The sequence below is a fragment of the Atractosteus spatula genome, chromosome 23, assembly GCF_055471065.1.
Source record: "Atractosteus spatula isolate fAtrSpa1 chromosome 23, fAtrSpa1.hap1, whole genome shotgun sequence".
NCBI lineage: Eukaryota > Metazoa > Chordata > Actinopteri > Semionotiformes > Lepisosteidae > Atractosteus > Atractosteus spatula.
This window is the reverse complement of record NC_142728.1, coordinates 16,973,976-16,994,844: the sequence shown is the minus strand read 5'-3', so window position 1 is coordinate 16,994,844 and position 20,869 is coordinate 16,973,976. Positions and strand designations below refer to the sequence as shown.

Here is a 20,869-nt window from a genome sequence, read left to right as displayed (position 1 = left end):
CATGAGACTGGAATAGGCTCGCTGGGATTTCCGTGAAAAATGTAAAAAATAACCTAAATACTGTTCTCTGCAAGTGTGGAGGTGTAGTTAATGTCCTAGAACAATACACTTCTGCCTGAGTCCTTTCCTGTGGGTACTGTCGCAGACCTGTTTAACTTCAAACTGTTTTGAGAGGGGGAAAAACTGAACAGTATTTAGCAAGGAGGGAAATGTGTTATTTTTCCATCTGTGTGACAAGCAGCCCTTGAAATCTGCTGCTGGATTCAGAGCCAGGAAGAAGTCCCAGTCGGCCAGCACACCATCAGTGTGCTGAAAAGGTACAGCAGGTAGCCCGAGAACATGTGTGGCATGCCTGCTCGCACGATAGCCTCGGGCAACACAAGGCCTGCTCGAAAGGAAGCTCGCAGACATGCACAGCTCTGGTCTTGAAGATCCTGAATGACCTGACCAGTAAACTGGACTGCTGGCTGCACTGGTAGAGTTTGAGGAGAGCTCTGTCACCAGCTGGCTGTGACCCACTTTGCCTGAAAAACCTGGTTCCTAGGTGCACATGTGCAGAGACCAGGCTGAAAGCAGAAACGTGCTCATAGCCAGCAGGCTCTCCAGCATTTAGCATTGATTGCAATAATTCCACTTTAGTACTTAATAAATTACATGCAAGTGACTATGAAAATAAATGCAGATTTCTTACAGGCTCTGTTACAGAGACTAGAGCTGCACACATCTGAGGGAATATGCAAAGAAAACAACAAGCCCTGCAACATTACTGCTCGCTCTCTCACACTGTCTCACGCCCCAGTCTCAACCCAAACACATTCTCTAGATGCATGTCTGAGAGCAGCAACAGAAAAACAAGGAAACGGCGCACACATGCACACACGCAAGAAAAACCAAAGCTCAATACAAGACTGTCAAATTAAAAATAAAAAACTAGAGAGAGAGCTCTGATCACATCCAGCACAGGCATGCTTAAAGGAGTCCAAAAAAGGTTTTAAAACTCCCCCTCCTCCCCATCCCCTTACCCTCTGGACTCTAAATAAAACAGCAGGCATACTACAGGTGCTGGTGTTATTAAGTTTTCTGTGTTCACAGTACCAGTGAATGTAAACTGGCATCTCACATGGTGACTAATGAGGTCTGCCAGGGCTGAAACAGGGGGGCTGACAGCCAGAGAGGCCTCCTTGGCAGACACTAACCCAGGCTTTAACTCATTCATCATCCACTAAACCAATCCACCAATTCCGCTCCACCATTTGTCATTAATTATGCTAATCAGCACACCATTACTCTCTGGTGACACCGTGGCGGTTGCGGGTTTGTTCCGGCTGCTTCAGATGCGCACCTTACAGAGCCTGCGAGAGAGCGGGGCGGAGACCCAGCCCACATGGGACGAGGGATATCGGGCTGCACAAGCCCGCCTCTGCCACTCGCCGGCTCTCTGCCGCCTCGCCGTTACAGCTGCCCCTCCGAGACGTCCCTGCACCCTGCCCCAGCGCCCCGCCAGGCGGGGAGAGTGTGTGTGTGAGTCACACCCCAGGCGAGGAAGCTGTGCGCCCAGCAATGCTCTGTCAGTTCTTCTTTCACTCTGACTAGGACTGGGCTGGGGCCTGTAGAGGAGCCACTGGAGTGAGACGCACTTGCAAGAAAGACGCAGGCTTTGGAACAATCTACTCATGGCAGGTGTTGAACACGGGCTCTCCATAGCTCCCTGCCTACACCCCTTAGGTGCTTGTCTACCTATAAGCGTATTTGACTGAAATCAAATGGGGCTCAGTCAACCTGCCCATGAATAGCAACCCTCTGAGACCGGGTATCCTCCGTGCTGCCCTCCGTGCTGTACCAGTTACTACACCGTTCACCTGCAGCAACTCATCTCAACCCCCCCCTCCCCAAAAAAAGTGATCTTTGAACGCTCATGAAGACTTGAGGTGCAGCCGCCCCCCCTCTTCATAAAACTCCACTGTTGGCGTACCCCGCCACGTCACCCCCGAGACCGCGGGAGCTGTAATCTAGCTTGTGCTGCGCTGCACTCGGCCCCAGAAGCCCTTTCACAAAATTACTTCATTTACAGAATCTCATTGTGCTTTTTAAATCACAGTATGTATTAGAAGCTCATTAATAACAAACTTAACAAGTGAACGGACCCATTAAAAGATCTTTAAGGAATATTTGAACATAAATCTCCTTAAACTATATTTAATGACTGGATTTCAAGAAACATTTTTATCAAATTATAATTAGAAATTAGATAACACCCCACATTACATGGAATGGAATGGCAGAACTCTGACAGGCCCCATCTATTGAGTGAGCACTGTCGGGTTATTGATAAAAATGAAGCAAGATTATTACTCTGGCTAAGAGAGCAGAATACCTAACCTAATGAGAAATTAGACATCTCTGGGGCCCAAAGAGACATTTCCAGATCCAGACATTTGCCATTCAAGGTGACTTATGTCTGGGAATATTGCATCGTTGCAGCGTAGCTAGAAAAGGAATGTAGGGTCACAAAGTTCATGTCACTGGTCTTTAATACAGTCAGTACACGAGAAACAGAGATCAATTAGTGGGATAGTTGTTACTTTATCACATTATGTCAGCTAAGTATTGATTAAGTGAGGAATTTGTCCAAATCTGCTGCAAGGGTGAAGTCTTCTGCTGCTGTTCTTTTTTAAAAATTAAAGGAATATTGAAAAATGCTTAAGAAACAGAATACAAGAGTCTGGAAAAAAGAAACTCCCAAACTCTGTAGCCATCACCACAGCTAAATCTATCTGGAGTCAATTTTTTTAAAAAAGGTATCAATTCCTCTTTAAAAATTAATAATTAGAATTGTCACTGCTGTCACCTTCCAGCAGTAATTATGTTTTGCAGCTCAATAGATAACAATACGCATGTTTTCATGCCAAACATGTTTTCCGTGATTTTGCGAGACGATGCCAAACTAAAATACGTTCAAATACGATAGTCCTAACAAGCACACGTGCCGACGCATTTGCAAGCGTCTTCAGAGCACAAGACTTCTGCGAAAAGGACGGACGGTGTTGTATATGCGGACAAATTAAAGTCTGAGTGGTTGTCTATATGAACAAGCACATGAACAATCGCCTCCCCCTCAGCTTCCCCAGCCGATCTGCAGAGTTGGATTCCCTACAGGCTCCCGGACAGGAAACTGAAGGCAGCCGACTAAACACTTCAAGCGCCAGGCTCCGGTTCAGAGTTCCTAGTAGGGTTATTTTAATGGCACCAAAATTGCACGACATAGATCTTGTGCCATCTAATCTAAAACAAAGCCGATAAATCTGCTCCTTGTCCCACCAGGAGGAAACCACAGAAAATTAATTTTAGTCAACTTAGCTGATACTAAGCAGATTCCAGGCGGGCATTCAATGGACTCCTGCTTCTGAAAAATGCACGGATGGTGGTAAAAAAAAAAAATAATCAACAGCCGGCACCAGAAAAACCAGCGCTCGACAGCAGCCAGAGCAGGAAGACTGGGCTGATGGCTTCTCTGTCACTGACCGGGATGGCTCCTTTCTAATCCCTCAGGCTAAGACGTTTTGTTACTTTAAAATATGGCAGAACTTTTGCAAATGATGTATGACACACTGAGAGAACAAACCTGGACCCCAGCTGTCTGTACTACTGTTAAAAATGAAAGAAACTGCTGTTTCCAGGACTTCTTTGTCCTGAGCACAAATTGCTACATTGCAGAACCCCGTGCCACACACTGGGCTGCTAAAGAAGATTAGATGTAACTTTTGTTTGAAACCTGATGTGAAGCCACTTAATGAAAGTGCTGTAAAAAAAATTATTTTTTTTTTCTTCCGTCTGTGTTAGTCAATCAAAAACCGGTGAGGAGAAAAAAAAAGTAATTCTGCATAATCAGCGCGCACCATCTGGAACAATTAACCAAATTCTACAGAACTACGAGGATCAGTCATATCGGCTTATTAAAGATCCGGAATTATACAAGTAATAAATCCTTGAAAAAACGAAGCGTACCCTTGCCTGTCATCACTATTTTAACTTCAAATACTGAAGAATGCTTGATAAGCCTGAAAAGAGAAGATTAATATATGCAAATTACATCGAGCATTTAAAAGCCCCCAACAACTGTCTCAGTTTTTGTGCCCCTTATTGCTGCTTTATGTTTTATTCATACACCAACTCACCTGTCACTTCATAAGCTATAATATTATGGGGGTATTATTAAACAGCATAAAGCTGTGCTTTAATTGGAAAGCTTCATCGCATTTTCCAATTATTTGGAGCAAATTAAAAGCAGATGCCCATACTTTAATAAGGATTCTAATATCGGTTCAGGGAAATCAAAAATCATTGTCATCGCTCTGCCGGGATATTTTGCAAAACTGAAGTTAATTTCGATTTTTTTTTTCTGAAAGGATGAACTGTCTGCCGTTCCTGTTAATTGCCCTTCTTTTAACAGATACCGAAATAATTGAGCTTCATATTAGGTCAAATCAGAAAGGCAAATCTCTCGCTTTTTAGATTAATGCAATAGATATGTTAATGCCTGAACTTTCATCAGGTCTGTTTTTATTACACACCTAATATTCCCTGAGGCGACTCCAAAATCTCGAAGCTACATGTGACGCTCGATTCAGGATTAAAGGTGTTGGGGCTACCCAGTACAGTGTGTGAAACACTGACTGAGGACGATACCTTCAACTCAGCGAGAACAATTCTCCTCATAAAAAATGTCTTCTAGAAAAAAGGAAGGCAGAACACTTATGGTTTCTTAGCACTTTAATTATTTCTATGTACCAACTCACAACTGGAACAGTGTTGAGAGTTTTATTCAAAGGTCCGCCCACAAACTTTCTTCTGAAACCATATGGCTTACTACCCTAACCCTACCACTTCGCAGAACAGAGACTTCCTCCATTCCTCTGAAGGTTCAACACAAATTCCAAGCTGTAAAAACTAGGATATACAAGTAAATTTGCAATTCTCTCATTTTATTAATTTAAAATGTGTCCCCTTGCATAGCTGATAAGCGCCCATCTTTTTAACGATAATGAAATACTGTCTGAAAGTTGTCTGAATATTTCTTCTCTTTCAGTCCGATTACTGCAGCGTAATGACAGTGTACTGTGGCTTTGGCCTTATCTGTGAAAAGGAGGACAAGCAGCAAGAAACACTTTTTACTCATTTTATTATTATCATTATGCCTACTGAACAATAAAAGGGTGATATTAATGTATATGAAAGTTGGTCAGCACACTTCGTTTGCCCCACAACCAAATAGGTGCAGAATAACATTCTGGTGATAAATGTCGCACAGTCTGTGCTTAACATCTGCACATACTGTAGGCAGAAAAAGAGATTCAACATGCTCCTTTCTGCCATGGTAAGCGCTGGCTTTTTTTATCTCCTCCCTCTCCTCTGTTTTGTTTTGCTTTTAAGTGACGGAAGGTTTAATCAAGAAAGCAGGCAATTCATCAATCGTAAAAGAGCTGCCTGCGCAGTCTTGACAGAGCACACATGGTTTCATACAGACTGAACCTGGCCACCTGTCAACACACCTTTCCACTTGTACAGCACGTACAATACACCTCACAATTAACACACATCAGCCGTCTGCCTGCAATTTTTTGTTCTCTTTAGGATTTTTTTTTGCTTTAATGAAATCAAGTTGCAAAGACTGATTTTAACCCCTAAAATACAGACCCTGCTGCTGACAAAATGAAATACACAATGCACATTTTATGGTGTGCAAAACAGGACCTGGGCCAGAACATTAGAACAATCTCCGTGATTATTAGATAAAATACAGTTCTGCTTTTAATCTTTACTGAGGGCAAATTATGATGGGATTGATCAAAAAGTAATCATTTTAAGAACGAGACCCATCTCTCTTTTTGTGGAGAATTTGGTTTGAAAAAATCCTTTAGATTTAAAGACAGTGAGGCTTTCCAGAGTTTTAACTCAGATGGAGACTGTCAAAACCCAAAAACCGATCAATAGCTCCTCTGCCTTCAGTGAGGCTGTCATGATCGCAGCCATGTCACACAGCCTGGAAGATTTACAGACTGCAAGAATTCCTCTGCTCCTCGCACACGGCGCTCGGCACTGACGGCCAGCTTGCACTGCTGGAAACTACAGCATCGTGTAATTCCTCCTTCTCTCATTCTCCTGCCCGTTCTGGGTCAACAGTGAAATGATCAGTCTGCGCCTCGATGTGCAGAGGGCAGCATGGCCCACTTCCTAGAACACTTCACTAATGTACAATTACATTACAGCCCGTGAAATTACTCACCTGACACCCAGAGAAAATCTGCAAAAGGCTGTTTATGACTCTCTTGCCTCTGTTATTGCTACAGATACTGTTCAGACCTGGGTAAGGAAAAATACTGCAGCAGTCTGAGGACTGTCTCGCACCCAATTGCTCAGGGAATTTTGTGGAAAGAAAAACACTTACAATATGCGTCTGCTTATCTGCGCAACGACTGTTAGATCTTTCCACAATCACACTGCTAATCTAAGCAAAACAGAAAACAAACTGCATGTAATTAACACAAACTACAGCACATAATAGTACTGTACAAACATCCTTTTGATTTTTATTTCAGGTTAAACCAGATCAGCACAGAGGAAATGCAGGAAGCATATTAATAATAATAATAATCATGCAACATGCTGCAGGAGCTTAATGCACCAACTATTCCCATTTGGTTCAAATAGGGAGATCACGATTCGGTCTAATTACTGTAATATCCGCTTAACCTTACGATGGCTGTGGAACGTTTAACTGTGTCAAGTTCTGAGTCGCCCTCAAATTGAATGTGAAAAGCAGAATGGGAGGGTGCACAATTTAGGAGCTGGGTGGCTCTGGGGGCTCTTTTCCATCTCCTCGCTCCAGCATCACGGAGAAAGATGACAACTCCTCACCACAGGGTGTCTCTCTACGGCTGGATAAAAGCTCCAGCTACAGCAGAAACTGAGCCTTGTTGTGCTACCAGTCCACACAGAGCGGACATGAAGTGGAGCTTGAATACCTGCACTCACCCCCACGGGTCCCAGGCTGTTTTTAACTCGGGCGCCTTTGGAGTTGTGGAATTGGCGTAGGAGCATATTACAAGCCGGACGGAACAAGCTCTAAACTGCTGCGTTTTCCTCCATTTGTAGCTAGGCCTAGTGCTTCCAATTGGTCTGCCATGGTACAAATGTAAATTTGCACTTGCTAAAATATTGCTAATATTTTAACACATTACCTGCTTAAATGGGTTTAAAAAGCAGCGTTTGCTAGGTATGCAGCTCACCGTGTACAGTAATGCAAATGGCTCTTACAGCCCAGCACTACCTCAGGGAAAGCAGGCTGGAGATCAATGAAGAATCACGCGCCCATACTAATCAGCCTCCTTTCTCACACTCATTAAAACGCCGCGCAGGGAAGGCACACAGAATGCACGCCGGTAGATGTGTACATGTTTCAGTGGATAATGAAGAAGGCGGGTTTGTGTTCAGCTCACCGGATATGGCATACAAGCTGGAGTTCTGGTGCTCGTAGTCCGGCCTGGTGCTGTTCTTGCCCCGGAAACAAGCAGGAAGCGTCATAGATATGTGCCTGTGGTGACAGCAAAAGAACAAGAAAATGTAGTTAGGGAAAAATGCAAAGCCGACTATTTGCCTACACGCTTGGTGCAGCATTACGAGAAATCAGAACGTTATTTGGAGAGAATGGAGACCTTGCTCTGCATGGCTCTGTATCCCTTCTTGGATTAAAGGGCTGTCAGAATTGGCCGGGGTGGGGACAGGCACCCCACAGTGGCCAGAGACACTCGGTGGACCAGTCTGCGCACGCACACACACATGCCCTTTGTCTAGTGATTTTGCCCAGCCTCTGATGTTTACCCCCTGAGAGCCTGGGTTCTGAACACGACAAGCTTAATGATCACAGAAGAGACGGCTCTGGTTCTGCGACTCCGGCGACGGGCAGAATCCTCCCCTGATGGCTCTTCTGAGCCGTGAGGAGCTGCTACATGCACAGCGCTGTGGCGATGGTGTCCTGCACACCTGCTTATTACTCTCTTCACTGCTCTCTAGCCAGGGTGGATATGGACCAAACCTCTCCTTTAAAAAAAATGCACTTTTATTAAACTATTTTTAGAGATGCACCAAACCTTTTCCATTCCGATTGCAAAAGTCCCATTTGAAATAGGCTGTTACTATTACTGTTAATTACTATTAAGATATTATTTTTTTTACATTTTGGCAAGTAGTTGCCTTTTTTATGTTCGTCTCGGTAGGTCGGTTCCAGGTGTCAACATGCCAACTGGGGGATGTACATCGAGTCCTTTTTCACAGTAGATGTGTGAATTTACTTTGGGAGCATCAACAACAGCGAACTGTTCGCTCAATTCTCCATAAAAATGATATGCCAAATGACTAACACGCTGTACTTAAATGTGCAGAGCTACTGGTGCACATTAACGGTGTTACCATGAAAGAAACTCCATATCCCACGCACTCTAATTACAGAATGCAATAAGCGAGCGTATTATTCAGAAATGTGCCTTCTGTAGAATTAGGTATTAGACATGCTTTGAAGATGAGATGAATGCCTGCAACCATCTTCAAAAACAACAACAACAACAACAACAAGATGGAAAAAATAAAAAAAACACAAAAACACATATCTAGGAAATTAGCTGAAGAAGCCGTTTTAAGTCCAGGTCAAATGACATTCAGAATCCTGGGATTTAATATGCATTGGGCTTATTTGCACAAAAGAGTAATGTTTAAGGTCGGGCAGACAATGGATGAGGAATGAGCCCCAAAGCTGGAGGAAAAAAACCCCCAGCAAAACTAAATATGAAAGCATTTGATTCTGTTCTGTCTGCCTCACCTCCCGAAGCTCCTCTGAGTAAACTACCTCTGCTGAAAATAAGACTAATGAAATTACTTCTGCACCAGCCTCCCAACAGGTTTGGCTTTCTACTGCCAGACAGCGGATCCGGCTCGCTCACCTTACAGTGGGGTGTTAATTAATTAAATAAATAAATGAAATAATTTATATCAATAACAATAAAACAACCTTCCTGACAGGTTGCGGCATTTATGAACAGACGTCTGAGGCTGAGATTTATTCTGCGTGATAGGGTCGGCTCTCTCCTGCCCATGTACATCTGCATTCGGCGGTGTAAAATCCAGGCCAGTGGTGAATTTTTAAAAGGTTGGCATCAATCTTGTGGAACCGATTGCCACATTTAATGAAGACTTCCCTTCCAATGCAAAGGTTGACTCCAACATAAAAACACATGACATGACTAGGAGGCAGCGAGACATTTCACAAACACAGATAAACTGTGGGAAATGCCTGCGCGCTCTTTCGGCAGAACCCTTTAAATTGCTCAATGATCTCGATCACGGAAAAGAGTTATCCATCAAGATGTGTATACAAATACACATCATATTTATATACATGCACATTATATACTATACAGCAGAATGTCCAAGATAGGAAATACACAAAGCATAGAGATGAAAACACACACACATATATACACGTGCACCCATACACACAGTTTATATCGTACCGAAGCAGCTCAGGGATATGAAGCACTCAGACACGATGTATTTACTGTGCAGCAGGGCCTCAGGGATATGAACACCCCATTTATGAACTAACCACTCACCCAAAGCCCTCACCCAGAGCCAGAAGTGCAGTGGTAGCAGATGCAGTGCAGGGGATTTTCGTAAGGACACAGTTCAATAGCTTTACAGACAGCTCATTCCATTTTCTCGCTGTCCTTAAAGTGGGTGAGTGTGCTTATTATTCTTCTGTCTTTCCATGACTAAAGGAGGAGGCAGGACCTTACAAACTAACACACAGGTCTACTTGTGCTCATTACAAAGGATCTTTGGCACTTACAAAATGAAGGGAACCTTAAGCCAAATGGTTTAACAAGGTAAGGAAGCCAGATCACTGCTCCTGTTACTGTAACACACTTCGGCTTTACAGTCAACCTCCACTGGTGAGCTGTTCCTAAACTCTGTGGTTCTACTGTGTGCACACACAGGTGGAGAAACAGCACAATGCACTTAAAACCCCAGTTTCTACTACCCATCCAATTATGTTTTCACGGTTTAAGCAGAATTCACAGCCACTTTCACAAAACCTGCAGTTCTATAAAAGAATTAACAATATGCTTGCTTAATGGTACGTGCACAGACTGTACAGGCAATTTCTTGCGCTACTTTTTAGATGGAGTTCAGGGAGTGAATGCCAGCCAGTTCCAACCAATTTCTTCAATTTTTGAGTCACTGAAGGAATCAGCTAGCAAATGGATTGCGACATCTGTTGATTTCAGTCTTCAGGAGAGAGTCTGTCTAGGTGGAACAGAAAAGTCTTAAACAAAGACATCAGATGTTCGGGACCACTTCAATCACTCACACCCACAGTGCAAATCTGGTAACAATCAAGCCTGGGACAATTTCACAGCGCAGCAACCCACCACGAGCGGAAGGGACAACAGTGGACAAGGGTTCGGCCAGCCTGCATCAAGGAGCACAATCCTTGCGCGATTTAAAAAAGAGAAACGTTTGCCAGAACTGTACATGTAATGGCTACGCTGCTCATCTCCCCGTAAGAAGAAAGAACAAAAATAACAATTAAAAAAAGAACAGAAAATTACCGGGACCTAATCCCGAGGTTTCTAAACGTATCTGTTAAGCGTGCTTGCTGGGGTTGCATATGGCAAATCAATTACCAGTCTAATTCTTAGAACAAAAACATGGCAAGTGTATTGCTACATAATCAGCAGCAGCAGTTCTGTTCAGATTACGTCGGCCACTAGAGTTTTGAATACAATTAATCATCATTCTAGGCAATGAGAAGCCATATTGACACTTATTTCTAATTTGAATATTTAATTACAGTGTAGTTCCTCATTAAATTACCACAAAACTGGGAGCACAGCCTGGAAGATTTAAACAATTACAGGTTTTAACTCGTAAACCACCAACCCATTTAAGGCAACAACTGAAATGATGAAAACAGGTGAGCCTGTTGAGATCTCCATGAACCTACACCACTGTTTCTGACAAAGCAAAACAAAACCATTCTACTGAACAATCAGCATGTCTTTAGTTCAAAGTTTCATTCACTTATCTTCGTATTGGGGTCTTATGCAGAATATCAGAGACTTCAGTTTCTGCACCAATTAAGAACAAACTGAAAGAACACAAAACTCTTGAGTAAAACTAGCCCAAACGTCCGAGCTGCTCGAGTGGTCACTGAAAAAGCAGCCTGTTATCCGTGAGACCGCAGCAGTGAGTTTGCACACTGCTGTGATAGGATCAGACTCGACCGCTAGCATTGGGCAACAGATTTCAAAACCCGGACTGTCTCTGGCGAAACAAGGGAACAGAGGAAGGGTGCGAACATTCCCACGGTGATCCTGGAACGCAAGATGGCAAAACAGAAGCTTTGCACAGAAGGTAAGCCAGCATGAACGGAGCAGGGCAGCCCCCGGCGCATTCCTATAAAAGAAACAATTCCTGTGTGGTCTCCAGCTTTGGCACAACCGTACTGGGACATGAGCAGCTGACAATGTTTCTGTGTCCCATCGTCTTCTGGAAGCCACAATTAGCCCCCCAAAATCACTGCAAAATCACCACTGAAAGACGCCATGAGGTCTGGCCTGCTTAGCTCTGCGATGGCCCAGAACAGACCTTTGTCCCTGGAAGTGAGGAGATTGCGGAGTTGGCTGGCATATAGTCCCTCTTACCTCAACTGTATCTTACTTCGGTGCTGGAATGGGAGGAAATCACAAGACCCGAAGGGCTCGATGTGTCAGATAAGACAGAATTAAACCACATCTTTCCATTATTGGTACTATCAATCACTTTACCTCTCTAAATGCATGATCTAATGGATCTCAGGAGCAAAACCAAGAGATCGACTTGCTCTGGTTGTATTCTTCTATCACAGGCTTCATACACACTTCTTACATAAGTTACATTTGGAATAGGAAATTTCTTAGGACTGCGTTTTTGATCATCTTAGCTTCCAAAATGCCTAATATTTAATAGATCTATTAGGTTTCCTAGCCCCTCGTAGTCATTACGATATGAAGCTAGTCTCATCCCTTGCATTCAATCTGCCCAGGGAACACGATGGACCAGCTGTCTACAGGTGGAAATAATGGATATCCTATTCTTTGGCCACTATTTGGATTAAGGATATTCTTCTCTCAGGACTCTTGCTGAAAGACGATGCTCTTGGGAAGGTGGCGATGAATCTGGTTGGCGTGTACCACTGCAGTTCAGAGATGCTGACAGTATGTTGTGCCTGTGCCTTCCCTCTGCTGTCCTGCCTTGGGATTGCTTACACAGAGCCCCTACTGCTCATGTTGCTGGGCAAGCAGACAGGGCTGCTGCTGATGTGGTTCAAACTTTACTGAGTGGCCTATCACGCCATCCGATTTCTTCTTTACAGGTCCTTCTGCTGGAAAATGGGAAGGGGTATCCATGTCAGATGTCATCCAAGGTGACTCGAACCCTCTGCAATTTTTTCAACTCTCTCACTTATCTCTGAGATTGTTGAAATAGATATTTTTTTACGAGGTACAATCCTAGTTGTCTTATAACAGTTCTTCGGCAGTTCAGAAGAATAGTACTGTTTTATCCCCATTTACTTCCCAATGAAGGCATGTGGCAATTCGTGTGACTTTTTTCAATTCCCTCACTTATTTCCGAGATTGAGGTTGTGTGCATTATCAGGGGTCGTAGGGGTGTTTTGGGCAGGTGGGGGCATTCTGTTGCTGTTGTTGTTGGTGATGGGGGGGGAGTGTGGTACCCTGTTAAAGTGAAAGGTTAAGGATTTCATTCCTATCCCTGTCATTGTGTCTCTCCGTTGTCAATCAGCGGCTGTCATGTGTACTCTTCATGCAAGTCATTACAACAAAGGGTGGCTATGAAGGAGTTTTAAGATTTCTACATTTCTACATTGAGGATGAGGAGCTGACTGGCATATTTGAAAAGTAATATTTCAGGTAAAAAAAAACTAGCTTTAGTTTCACATTAGTTTCACGTTTTTATTTCACACCTCACCTCTACATTAAAACCACAGATTTTCTTTGATCTCCAGACCAAATCCCTGCTGGACCTCACCGTGGCTACTGTGATACTGGGCACAAATACGAATGCCGACACAAATCACAAAGCTGACAAACAGAAGAGACTAATACCCCGAGAAACTGAACATAAATATGCTAATTTCTGTAGCTGATAAATCTTAACGTGCCCACTGCCCATTTCAACACTGTGCCACAACAAAATGAGACACTTTGGATGGGGTTCTAAACGCAAGCTAAATTTTGAGGAATGTATTGTTTTGTACCAAGACTTGGTCAAAGAACTCTGCGTTATATGGAAAGCAACTGAAGGCTTCAGTAAATTCTGCTGTATTTGCCACACAACTGCATACATTTCATTTAAGTGAAATTACTGAATTGGAAAGCCAAATTCTAGAGTCCACCAAACTTTTTATGAGACCAATACATTGGAAATCAACCTCGACAGAAAATGATAGAATTTGCATCCACAGTGATGAATTTCTGATACAAGGCTGATAGAAGCGGTTACTTCAGGGGCTAATGTCCCTGCTATTTACAGACTTTAAGAGCAGTGAATGCCTTGCAGATATTCTGCTGTTGGATGAGCACCGGTGTAATGCATATCCATTCCCATGCAGATAAACCATACAGTTTACCTGTTTAATTCTAAAGCAGACGGGATTTGCTGAGGAAAAGTTGTACAAGGTTTTGTCAGTCGTCACTTATCTTGTCTTTGTCCTGCAGAGACGGATATAGAGGAGTTGCTTGTATCCCTGTCTGAGCTCGAGTAGCTAGTTTGAGACACGACAAAAGGGTGAACTTCCTGGCTCTAACAGCGTGACTCCTGACGCGCGTCTTTCCGGACCTGATCAGGTCCCGTTTTGCATTCCGCTAACGAGGAACAGGAAAACCCGAATATTGAAAAAGGCGGAGATCCCCCGCGGTGGACTGGCGTCCCACCCAGAGTGTACCCTACCCTGCCTGCCACGGAGGGATGGCATCCCTGTCATCTCCTCTGGTGCCTGGCTGTACACTGTGTGACCTTCATGGCCAAATTAGTACACAGCGATCAGCTGGGCTCAATTAAAGGGCGCTGGTCTTCCCAAGCAGCACGAGTGGGAAGATCTGGGGTCAGTGCTTGATCACATGGGTCTGGGAACAGGTTTCATTAACACCTGACCCGTTAATACTGCCCGCCAAGCCTTCAGCAGCGAGGTCAGCCGGGAGAAAGTGTGTTCATTCTCCAGTTGCAGTCTCTTGGGACACTTGTCAGGGATGCCCACTTTCACCTCGTTTTTTTTTTTTGCCTCGTCTTTGGAACCACTAGCTCAAGCTGTCTGTCAATCTCGTGTTCTGCCCCTATTTCAGTTAACAGTATTCCGCACTGCACATCGCATTATGCCAATGATATACTGTTATACGTAGACAATGTCTCCCACTCCCAGCCTAATCTGCTAACAATACCTGATGGTTTCGGCGCTCGATCAGGGTATAAAATTAATTGGACTGAGTTGGTATTGCAGCCCTCGTCTGCAGCGTGGAAAAAACAGGCTAACCCCCAGCGGGGCCAGTGGTCAAACTCTTCGGATGCCCTGCAGATTTACTCTTCTGTACATTCCAGCACAGTAAACAACTTTAATAACACTTTTAGACGAGCAGACACTGACTCGAGCAGATGGGACTCATTTTTGCAATTCTCTTCAAGCTCGTGTCTCCATAATAAAAATGAACGTGCTTCCCGGCTTCAGGATGTTCACTTCCAGGATTCCTCCATCTTCCCTGTCAGGGCGGTGGGAACAGACTGCATACTGATAATCACGTTACGTGTCGGGGGATGGAGGGGGGCTTTAGAGAACCTGTATGGATCATTGTGCAGCCACTGAGCATCACGATCAGCACCTGGTCAGTCCGGTCAGTCTCAGCCAGGCCTGGACAGAGGGGCGGGGGGGCGGGGGTGTACCAGGTCACACCAGGCATCAGGACGCCTGCACCAGCAGGGGGCGGGGCATGCAACCTTGAAAAGGATATCGTCATCAACCCCATCTCTGAGTGGGAGATGCAGTAATATTCTGATGTGTGTTCTAGTCCAGGGAGAGCCTTAGGCTTGCCCAAGGAGACGTACGTGTTTAGCGTTCTTCTGAATCCGTCACATCCTCTGTCATCGAGGGACGCAGCTGCCCCAGTCTTGAGCCAGAAAAATGCTGGACCAAAGTGCTTGGCTGCTGCAAATAACAGTGCCCGTTTGTGTTTTTACATGAATATGTTGATATATGTTGGCGACAATGTGGCGCCAGGAACAAAGAGGAAGAAAAATTTGCTCGCCAGACATACTGACATCAGGACCAACCTTCTCACTCAAATATTGTCTGAATTTTCTTACTCAGATATTAATCGGAAGTACCTAACAGCCCTCTAAATCTGTACAAAAACCATATTTATTTAACTGGATCAGTTAGTTGAGAACAAATTCTTGTATAGGAGGAAGACCAATACAAGAGGCAGCATCATGGCAGCAAAGAAGGTGCAGCAGGGAAACACAAGCACAATTCAGCAACGTCACATGAAAGGGAAAAGTTGAGTCCAGGTGTCAGGCATAAAATAGGTAATCAATCCACTCCCAATTCCCATTTAAAGATTGGGAAATTAAACGTTTTGATCCAGAATTGAATTAAACCAGTGATGCATTCATCCAGTATGCAGAGGACCAGGCGATCAAAGAGACAGAGGGAAGCAACGATGAAACTTATCATGCAATGGGAGAAGACAAAGGTGTCCCAAAACAGTGGAGTGCTGGTCCCGCTTTGTCTGTCCCCAGCATCTGAAGAGCTTGGAGGAGCTGCTCAAACGGTCCAATTAACGAGCTGATTCAGGTCTTCATGAACCCAGCTGGACTGAAAACTTGCAGACACACCAGTCCTCCCGCACAGATATTGGGGGATCCCTGGTCAAGTCACACCGGCCCTCCAGGAGAAGGACTGCGTATCCCCCATTAGTTTTCTGTTACAAGCAGCTGTTACTATGTGGAATAAGGAGGCTTGGAATGCTGCTGACGTGGCTGAATTATTACAGCACTAGCAGAGCTGTCTGACTTTATTATAAAAGTGCTTTGGTCAAAACGTAAGAGTGAAGCACCACAGGCACTGCAGGAAGAGAGAAATTTGTTATTATTTTGTTCTTGTTTTATTTTTTGAACTTTTTAAAATATTAATAAAAACTGGCTCACAAAAAAAGATGGATGCGGCGCCCACAGCTGAAGATATTTCAGAACCTGCACCGGCTCTTCTGAAGTCTACAGACAAGACTCTCAAGAGCGAGATCGTCGTCTGCAAAAACTGGTTCATACAGAGCAGCGACCTCATAAAGGGATGAAAAAGACTAAACAAAACCGAATAAGGCCCACAAAAAAAAGCGCATCTTCTCCCACAGCAGGAAGAATCAAACCTCCTGTGGATCAGGCGCGTCTTTAATGGGCGACGCAGAGTGATGACTGCCAAGTCTGGCCAGGGCCCTGGGCAGCACACGGCCCTCTGGCAAGCAAAGGGAGAGATGTACTTCGGAAGACAGGTCTTTAAATTACTGTCTATCATAAAGAGCGACGGCTGCATTCCGTCAATGAGAGACCAAAGACACCTGAGTTCTGTGGACTCCCAGCTCATCAGTCACCTTCTAAAACATGAGAGACAGACAGATTCATATTTCCACACCCCCGGACATCAAAAAGGCCCTGTCAAGATGGGAGGCCGGAGAGCGAGATGCTCCGCACTCAGCTTCTGAACCCTGTGAGGGCGACGCGCCCTTCACTGACCCCTGACCCTTGACCCCTGACCCGAGCGTTCCTCTCGCAAACTTCCGCGGAGCTGCGCGGTAACTACCAGCGCGGCCGAGCACCCAGCCTGGAACTGCACGCTGACCGCAGCATCCCAGCACCCCAGCTCCTGCACAGCTTTCCCAGCAGCTCCCTCGTCGCCCCAACGCCGTCTTCTCATTTAACTTCAGCAGCAAAGACCCAGCTGAAGATTGCAACTCACTTCTACGTAGTGTCCTAAAAGGTGTTAAGCTATGAAATGTTTCGGCATTTGATGCAATTATCTGTAATTTGCGTATTTGCATGGGCAGTTAATTGATTAACCAAGCATCTTGTAAGCCTCACACAACGCTATATTAATTTAAATGAGTGTATGTTCAAGAATTCCACCTTATTTCTTATTCCACAATAGCAATCTGCAAAACAGGAAAAAAACAAAAGAGTGTCTGGATGAAACTATTAGCCATCTTAAAATGAGTGTTGGGGTTTTCACCTTCATGGATTTCAAGCTGAATTTTTTCTACATTTGACTCAACTCCTTAAAAAAATCCTGGCTTCACTGACGTTTAATCTTTCCCCTTTAAAAGTCGCACTTCAGAGAGTGATTCCTCCTGTTTTAGCAATTGGGAATCTGTGGTTTTGCCTAACTGTGGATTTTTGCAATAAATAAATGCCTGAAAAAGTCGATACCGTGAATAACTTTGTCTTTAACAGCTTATATTATACTTTTTTTGTTTACTTTAAGAACTGGTAGACCTAAATCTATGCCATACAAACACTTTTAACTCAACAAAATATTTCCTTAAAAGCCAAACAAATGCACGCTTCTTTTCTGCTATCAGCTGAGATTACAAATGAGTTTCAGAGCCATTTATGACAGAATTTCAATAAACTGTATACTTGGCTTATGGAAAATAAATTGCCCCTTAACCAGGGAGAGCCCAGGGATAATGATTTTTGTCAGCAATGGTTAGAAAACCCAACATATTTTCCCACCAGATTAACACCGTGGACAGCTGCAAAGACTGACCACTTAAACATGCCTGGACAAATATTTACCAATGCCTCGGAAGAAGGCGACCTGCGTTCGTTTTGTTTGGTTTCATAATAACGGGGGAGAAAAAAAACTCTTCGATGAGCTGGCGAGAGAAGACAAGAAAGCAGATCTCACAGTTTCTCGGAAGGCTGTCTAGAGCCTGCTGGACAGCTCTGTAAGCGAAGCCAAGAGCAGCAGAGCGCCTGGCTCCATGTCCTACATTCTCGGCTAAATGTGGAACGCTCTGAAGATCGCAGCTCCTACAGGGCTCAGACACCGCTCTGCAAAGTTCCACACCTAACTGCAGGCGGCAACAGATGAGCAAAACCAAGAGGGCCAAGACGGATAAGACAAGATCACTTTACTGGCCATAAACAATTTCTTGCAATAGGAAATGTGTCTTTTCGCAGACCCCAACTTGCTCTCCACGAGACACACAGACACACAGCGGCGGCCGCCGAGTGGAGCCCAAACGGACAAAGGAAATGAGCCAGCCGGCGGTTTGTAGCAAGGCCCGAACAGGCCCGGCACACGAAGTCATCTTCCGGACGCAGGAGTTTCGACAGGTGGAAAGAGCTTCGTGAAAGTGGTCTTGCCTACTTCAGGAAAATACCGGAAGGGCGCCATTTTGTTCTGCTGGTTCTTCCCACCATATTAACGACCTCTCCCGAGCAGGGTGTGCCTTTTTTTTCACCGACTGCCTCAAGAACTCTACTGCAGCCGGAGAGCGGACTGCTGAAGGCCACAGGCTTCAAGTTCTCAAACACCGTGGCTGACCGCGGACCCAGAGCATTGGTAGAAAAGACCAAAAACAGCCTGAAAACTGTTGCCTTTTAACGCTTCAATGTGCAAAGATGGTTTTAGAGGTATGGGGGAGGGAAATATCTCAGAGAAAAAAGAAACAAAAAAGGATATGGAGAAAAATGGTTTTCGAAAAACAGTTTTGATCTTAAATTCACATTTATTAAGATTGGTCGAAGCCCATTCCGGTAATGTCCAATGCCTGCTGGTTGCCCGTTTAAGAAAGGCACACTGGAGACTAAAATTGCCTTTCCCTGGCTCTCACCATGATGCAGTTCCAGTTCATCAGCTCTGTTGAGCCAGTACCGCTCGCATTACAATATCTTCTGTAAGCAGGGAAGGTGATTAAAAGTAGACTGAAACTTCACATCATTAGGAGGATTGGTGATTGTGAAACCCACAAGCATGAAAAACTGCAAGAAACAAAATAAAACATCCAACTCCATCTGTCAAGAAAAACCTCCTCTATTATTTCTGCTCACTAAACTTAAAAAAATCATGTTTCTCTTAAGCCGAATTATACACGTACCCATATCTTAAGTGCATTTCAGGGTGTCCGAGACTATTTCTGTTCATGTATGCATATGTATTTATGGATGTAAAACCATCCTAGAGCAGGCCATGAATTTTAATACAGCGAGCCCAAGTTGCACAGCCTGTGATCTCAGCATGCTTCACAGAGAAAGCGCTGCTCCAAGGTACAATTTGTTTCTGCAGCTCCTGCTAACTTGAAAGCGCACATCAAAAGCATTGAGTTGGCAGAACTGGGGGGGGGGGGGGGGGGGGGACCATCACAGACACCTGTAATGCAGTAATACACCTGTAATACAACCTGAATGACAGAGAAGACAGAGGTGCTGTCTAACCTGTCAAACCAGTGGGCCAGTAAGTGTCAGAGGTATAGTAAGGTAATTAATGCTGAACCATTAACGGGCTCAGGAACCAGAGACCAAAGTGAACCCACTGCATGAGCCCTAATGTGAAGGGTCACAGGATCAACACTCTGACTCAAGCGTTGCCAACTAACTAGCATAAGTCCCAGGAAACCCCTCTGTAGATTTTACCATCAAAACACAAACCCTCCATAGGCAGCTGTATCTGGGCATGATGGACACAGCTGTCCGACACGCGTGCCTGAGGAGGAGGAGCCAAGTTCTTCGTCTGGCAACTATGAGCGTTTTTCCTCTTGTGCGGTTTTGCAACTGTTTATTTACAATTTGCTTAACAAACTGTCAGCGCTTCCTCTTCATAAATGATTCAGCTGTCTGATCTGGAAGGAGTACAAAGTGCTCCTCTCCATCCCTGCAGCCTGTGTAAACGCCATGGTTAAGTGGCTATAAACTCCGTCTAGCCAAACACATCCCTGGCCAGCTCTCTCTCTCTCCGGGCCGAGTCCTGACCACATCTGTGCTCCCTCCAGCTCGGTCAGAAAGTGACTTGTTGCCCTCTCCCAGGAGTCACAGCAAAAAGCAGCAGTTTAGCAAGCCTGACTTACCTTCTGTCCCAGACACTGCACAACCATATTAAGTTACATGACCTTTTTCACTGCTAGTGCTTTAATTTAGCATTGTACTGCTGTGCACTGTTTTAGGAGGAAATGACAGGCAATATTCAGGTACAGACCTAGTGTATTCCCACCACGAGCCCTGCAGTTATGAGAGGGACAGACACGGCTCTTCCTCAATAGTGATGGATCACAATTACTGATGCTCTCAAGGTACTGTAGTGCCTGGTATGGGCTCAGTGCCTGAGGCAGGAGCCGTGCACAGCGGTCAGGGAGGGGAGAGGCAGGAGCTGTGCCTACCTGGGCAGGCTGGGCCCTGGGGGGGCAGCAGTGGTGGCTGTTTGAGAGGTGGGCGTCGGAGGCTGAGCAGGTTCCTGTGTCCTCGGTACTCTACCCATTCGGTACCAGATTCCCATGTTGTTCAGCTCTCTACAAGACAAGCGGCACACAACCAATATTTAACCCTGAAAACACCATCATTCTCCTGTCGCATGCCTCGGCTTAGTCATTATTTTGCTGAGCATTAGACAGTAAACAAAAAAACGAGACTTTAAACAAGGTCATGTATTTAAATGAACACTGTAAACCGAGAAGTGCTATGAAGATCTTACCTCAGGGCGATGGTCAGTAAGCCTGCG

At 44.7% G+C, this 20,869-nt stretch overlaps 1 protein-coding gene across 3 annotated transcripts in view; it reads right to left on the bottom strand.

Annotated features, from left to right (window-relative positions):
• The window catches only part of mvb12ba (multivesicular body subunit 12Ba), a 61,719-nt gene that overhangs the window by 21,990 nt on the left and 18,860 nt on the right, over positions 1-20,869 (bottom strand). For all 3 annotated transcript variants that reach the window (XM_088940526.1, XM_088940527.1, XM_088940528.1), the window contains exons 6-7: positions 20,532-20,660; positions 7,497-7,591 (exon numbers count right to left, since the gene is read on the bottom strand). In XM_088940526.1, the coding sequence (XP_088796652.1) occupies positions 7,497-7,591; positions 20,532-20,660 (224 nt within the window). The remainder of the gene's footprint in view (positions 1-7,496; positions 7,592-20,531; positions 20,661-20,869) is intronic.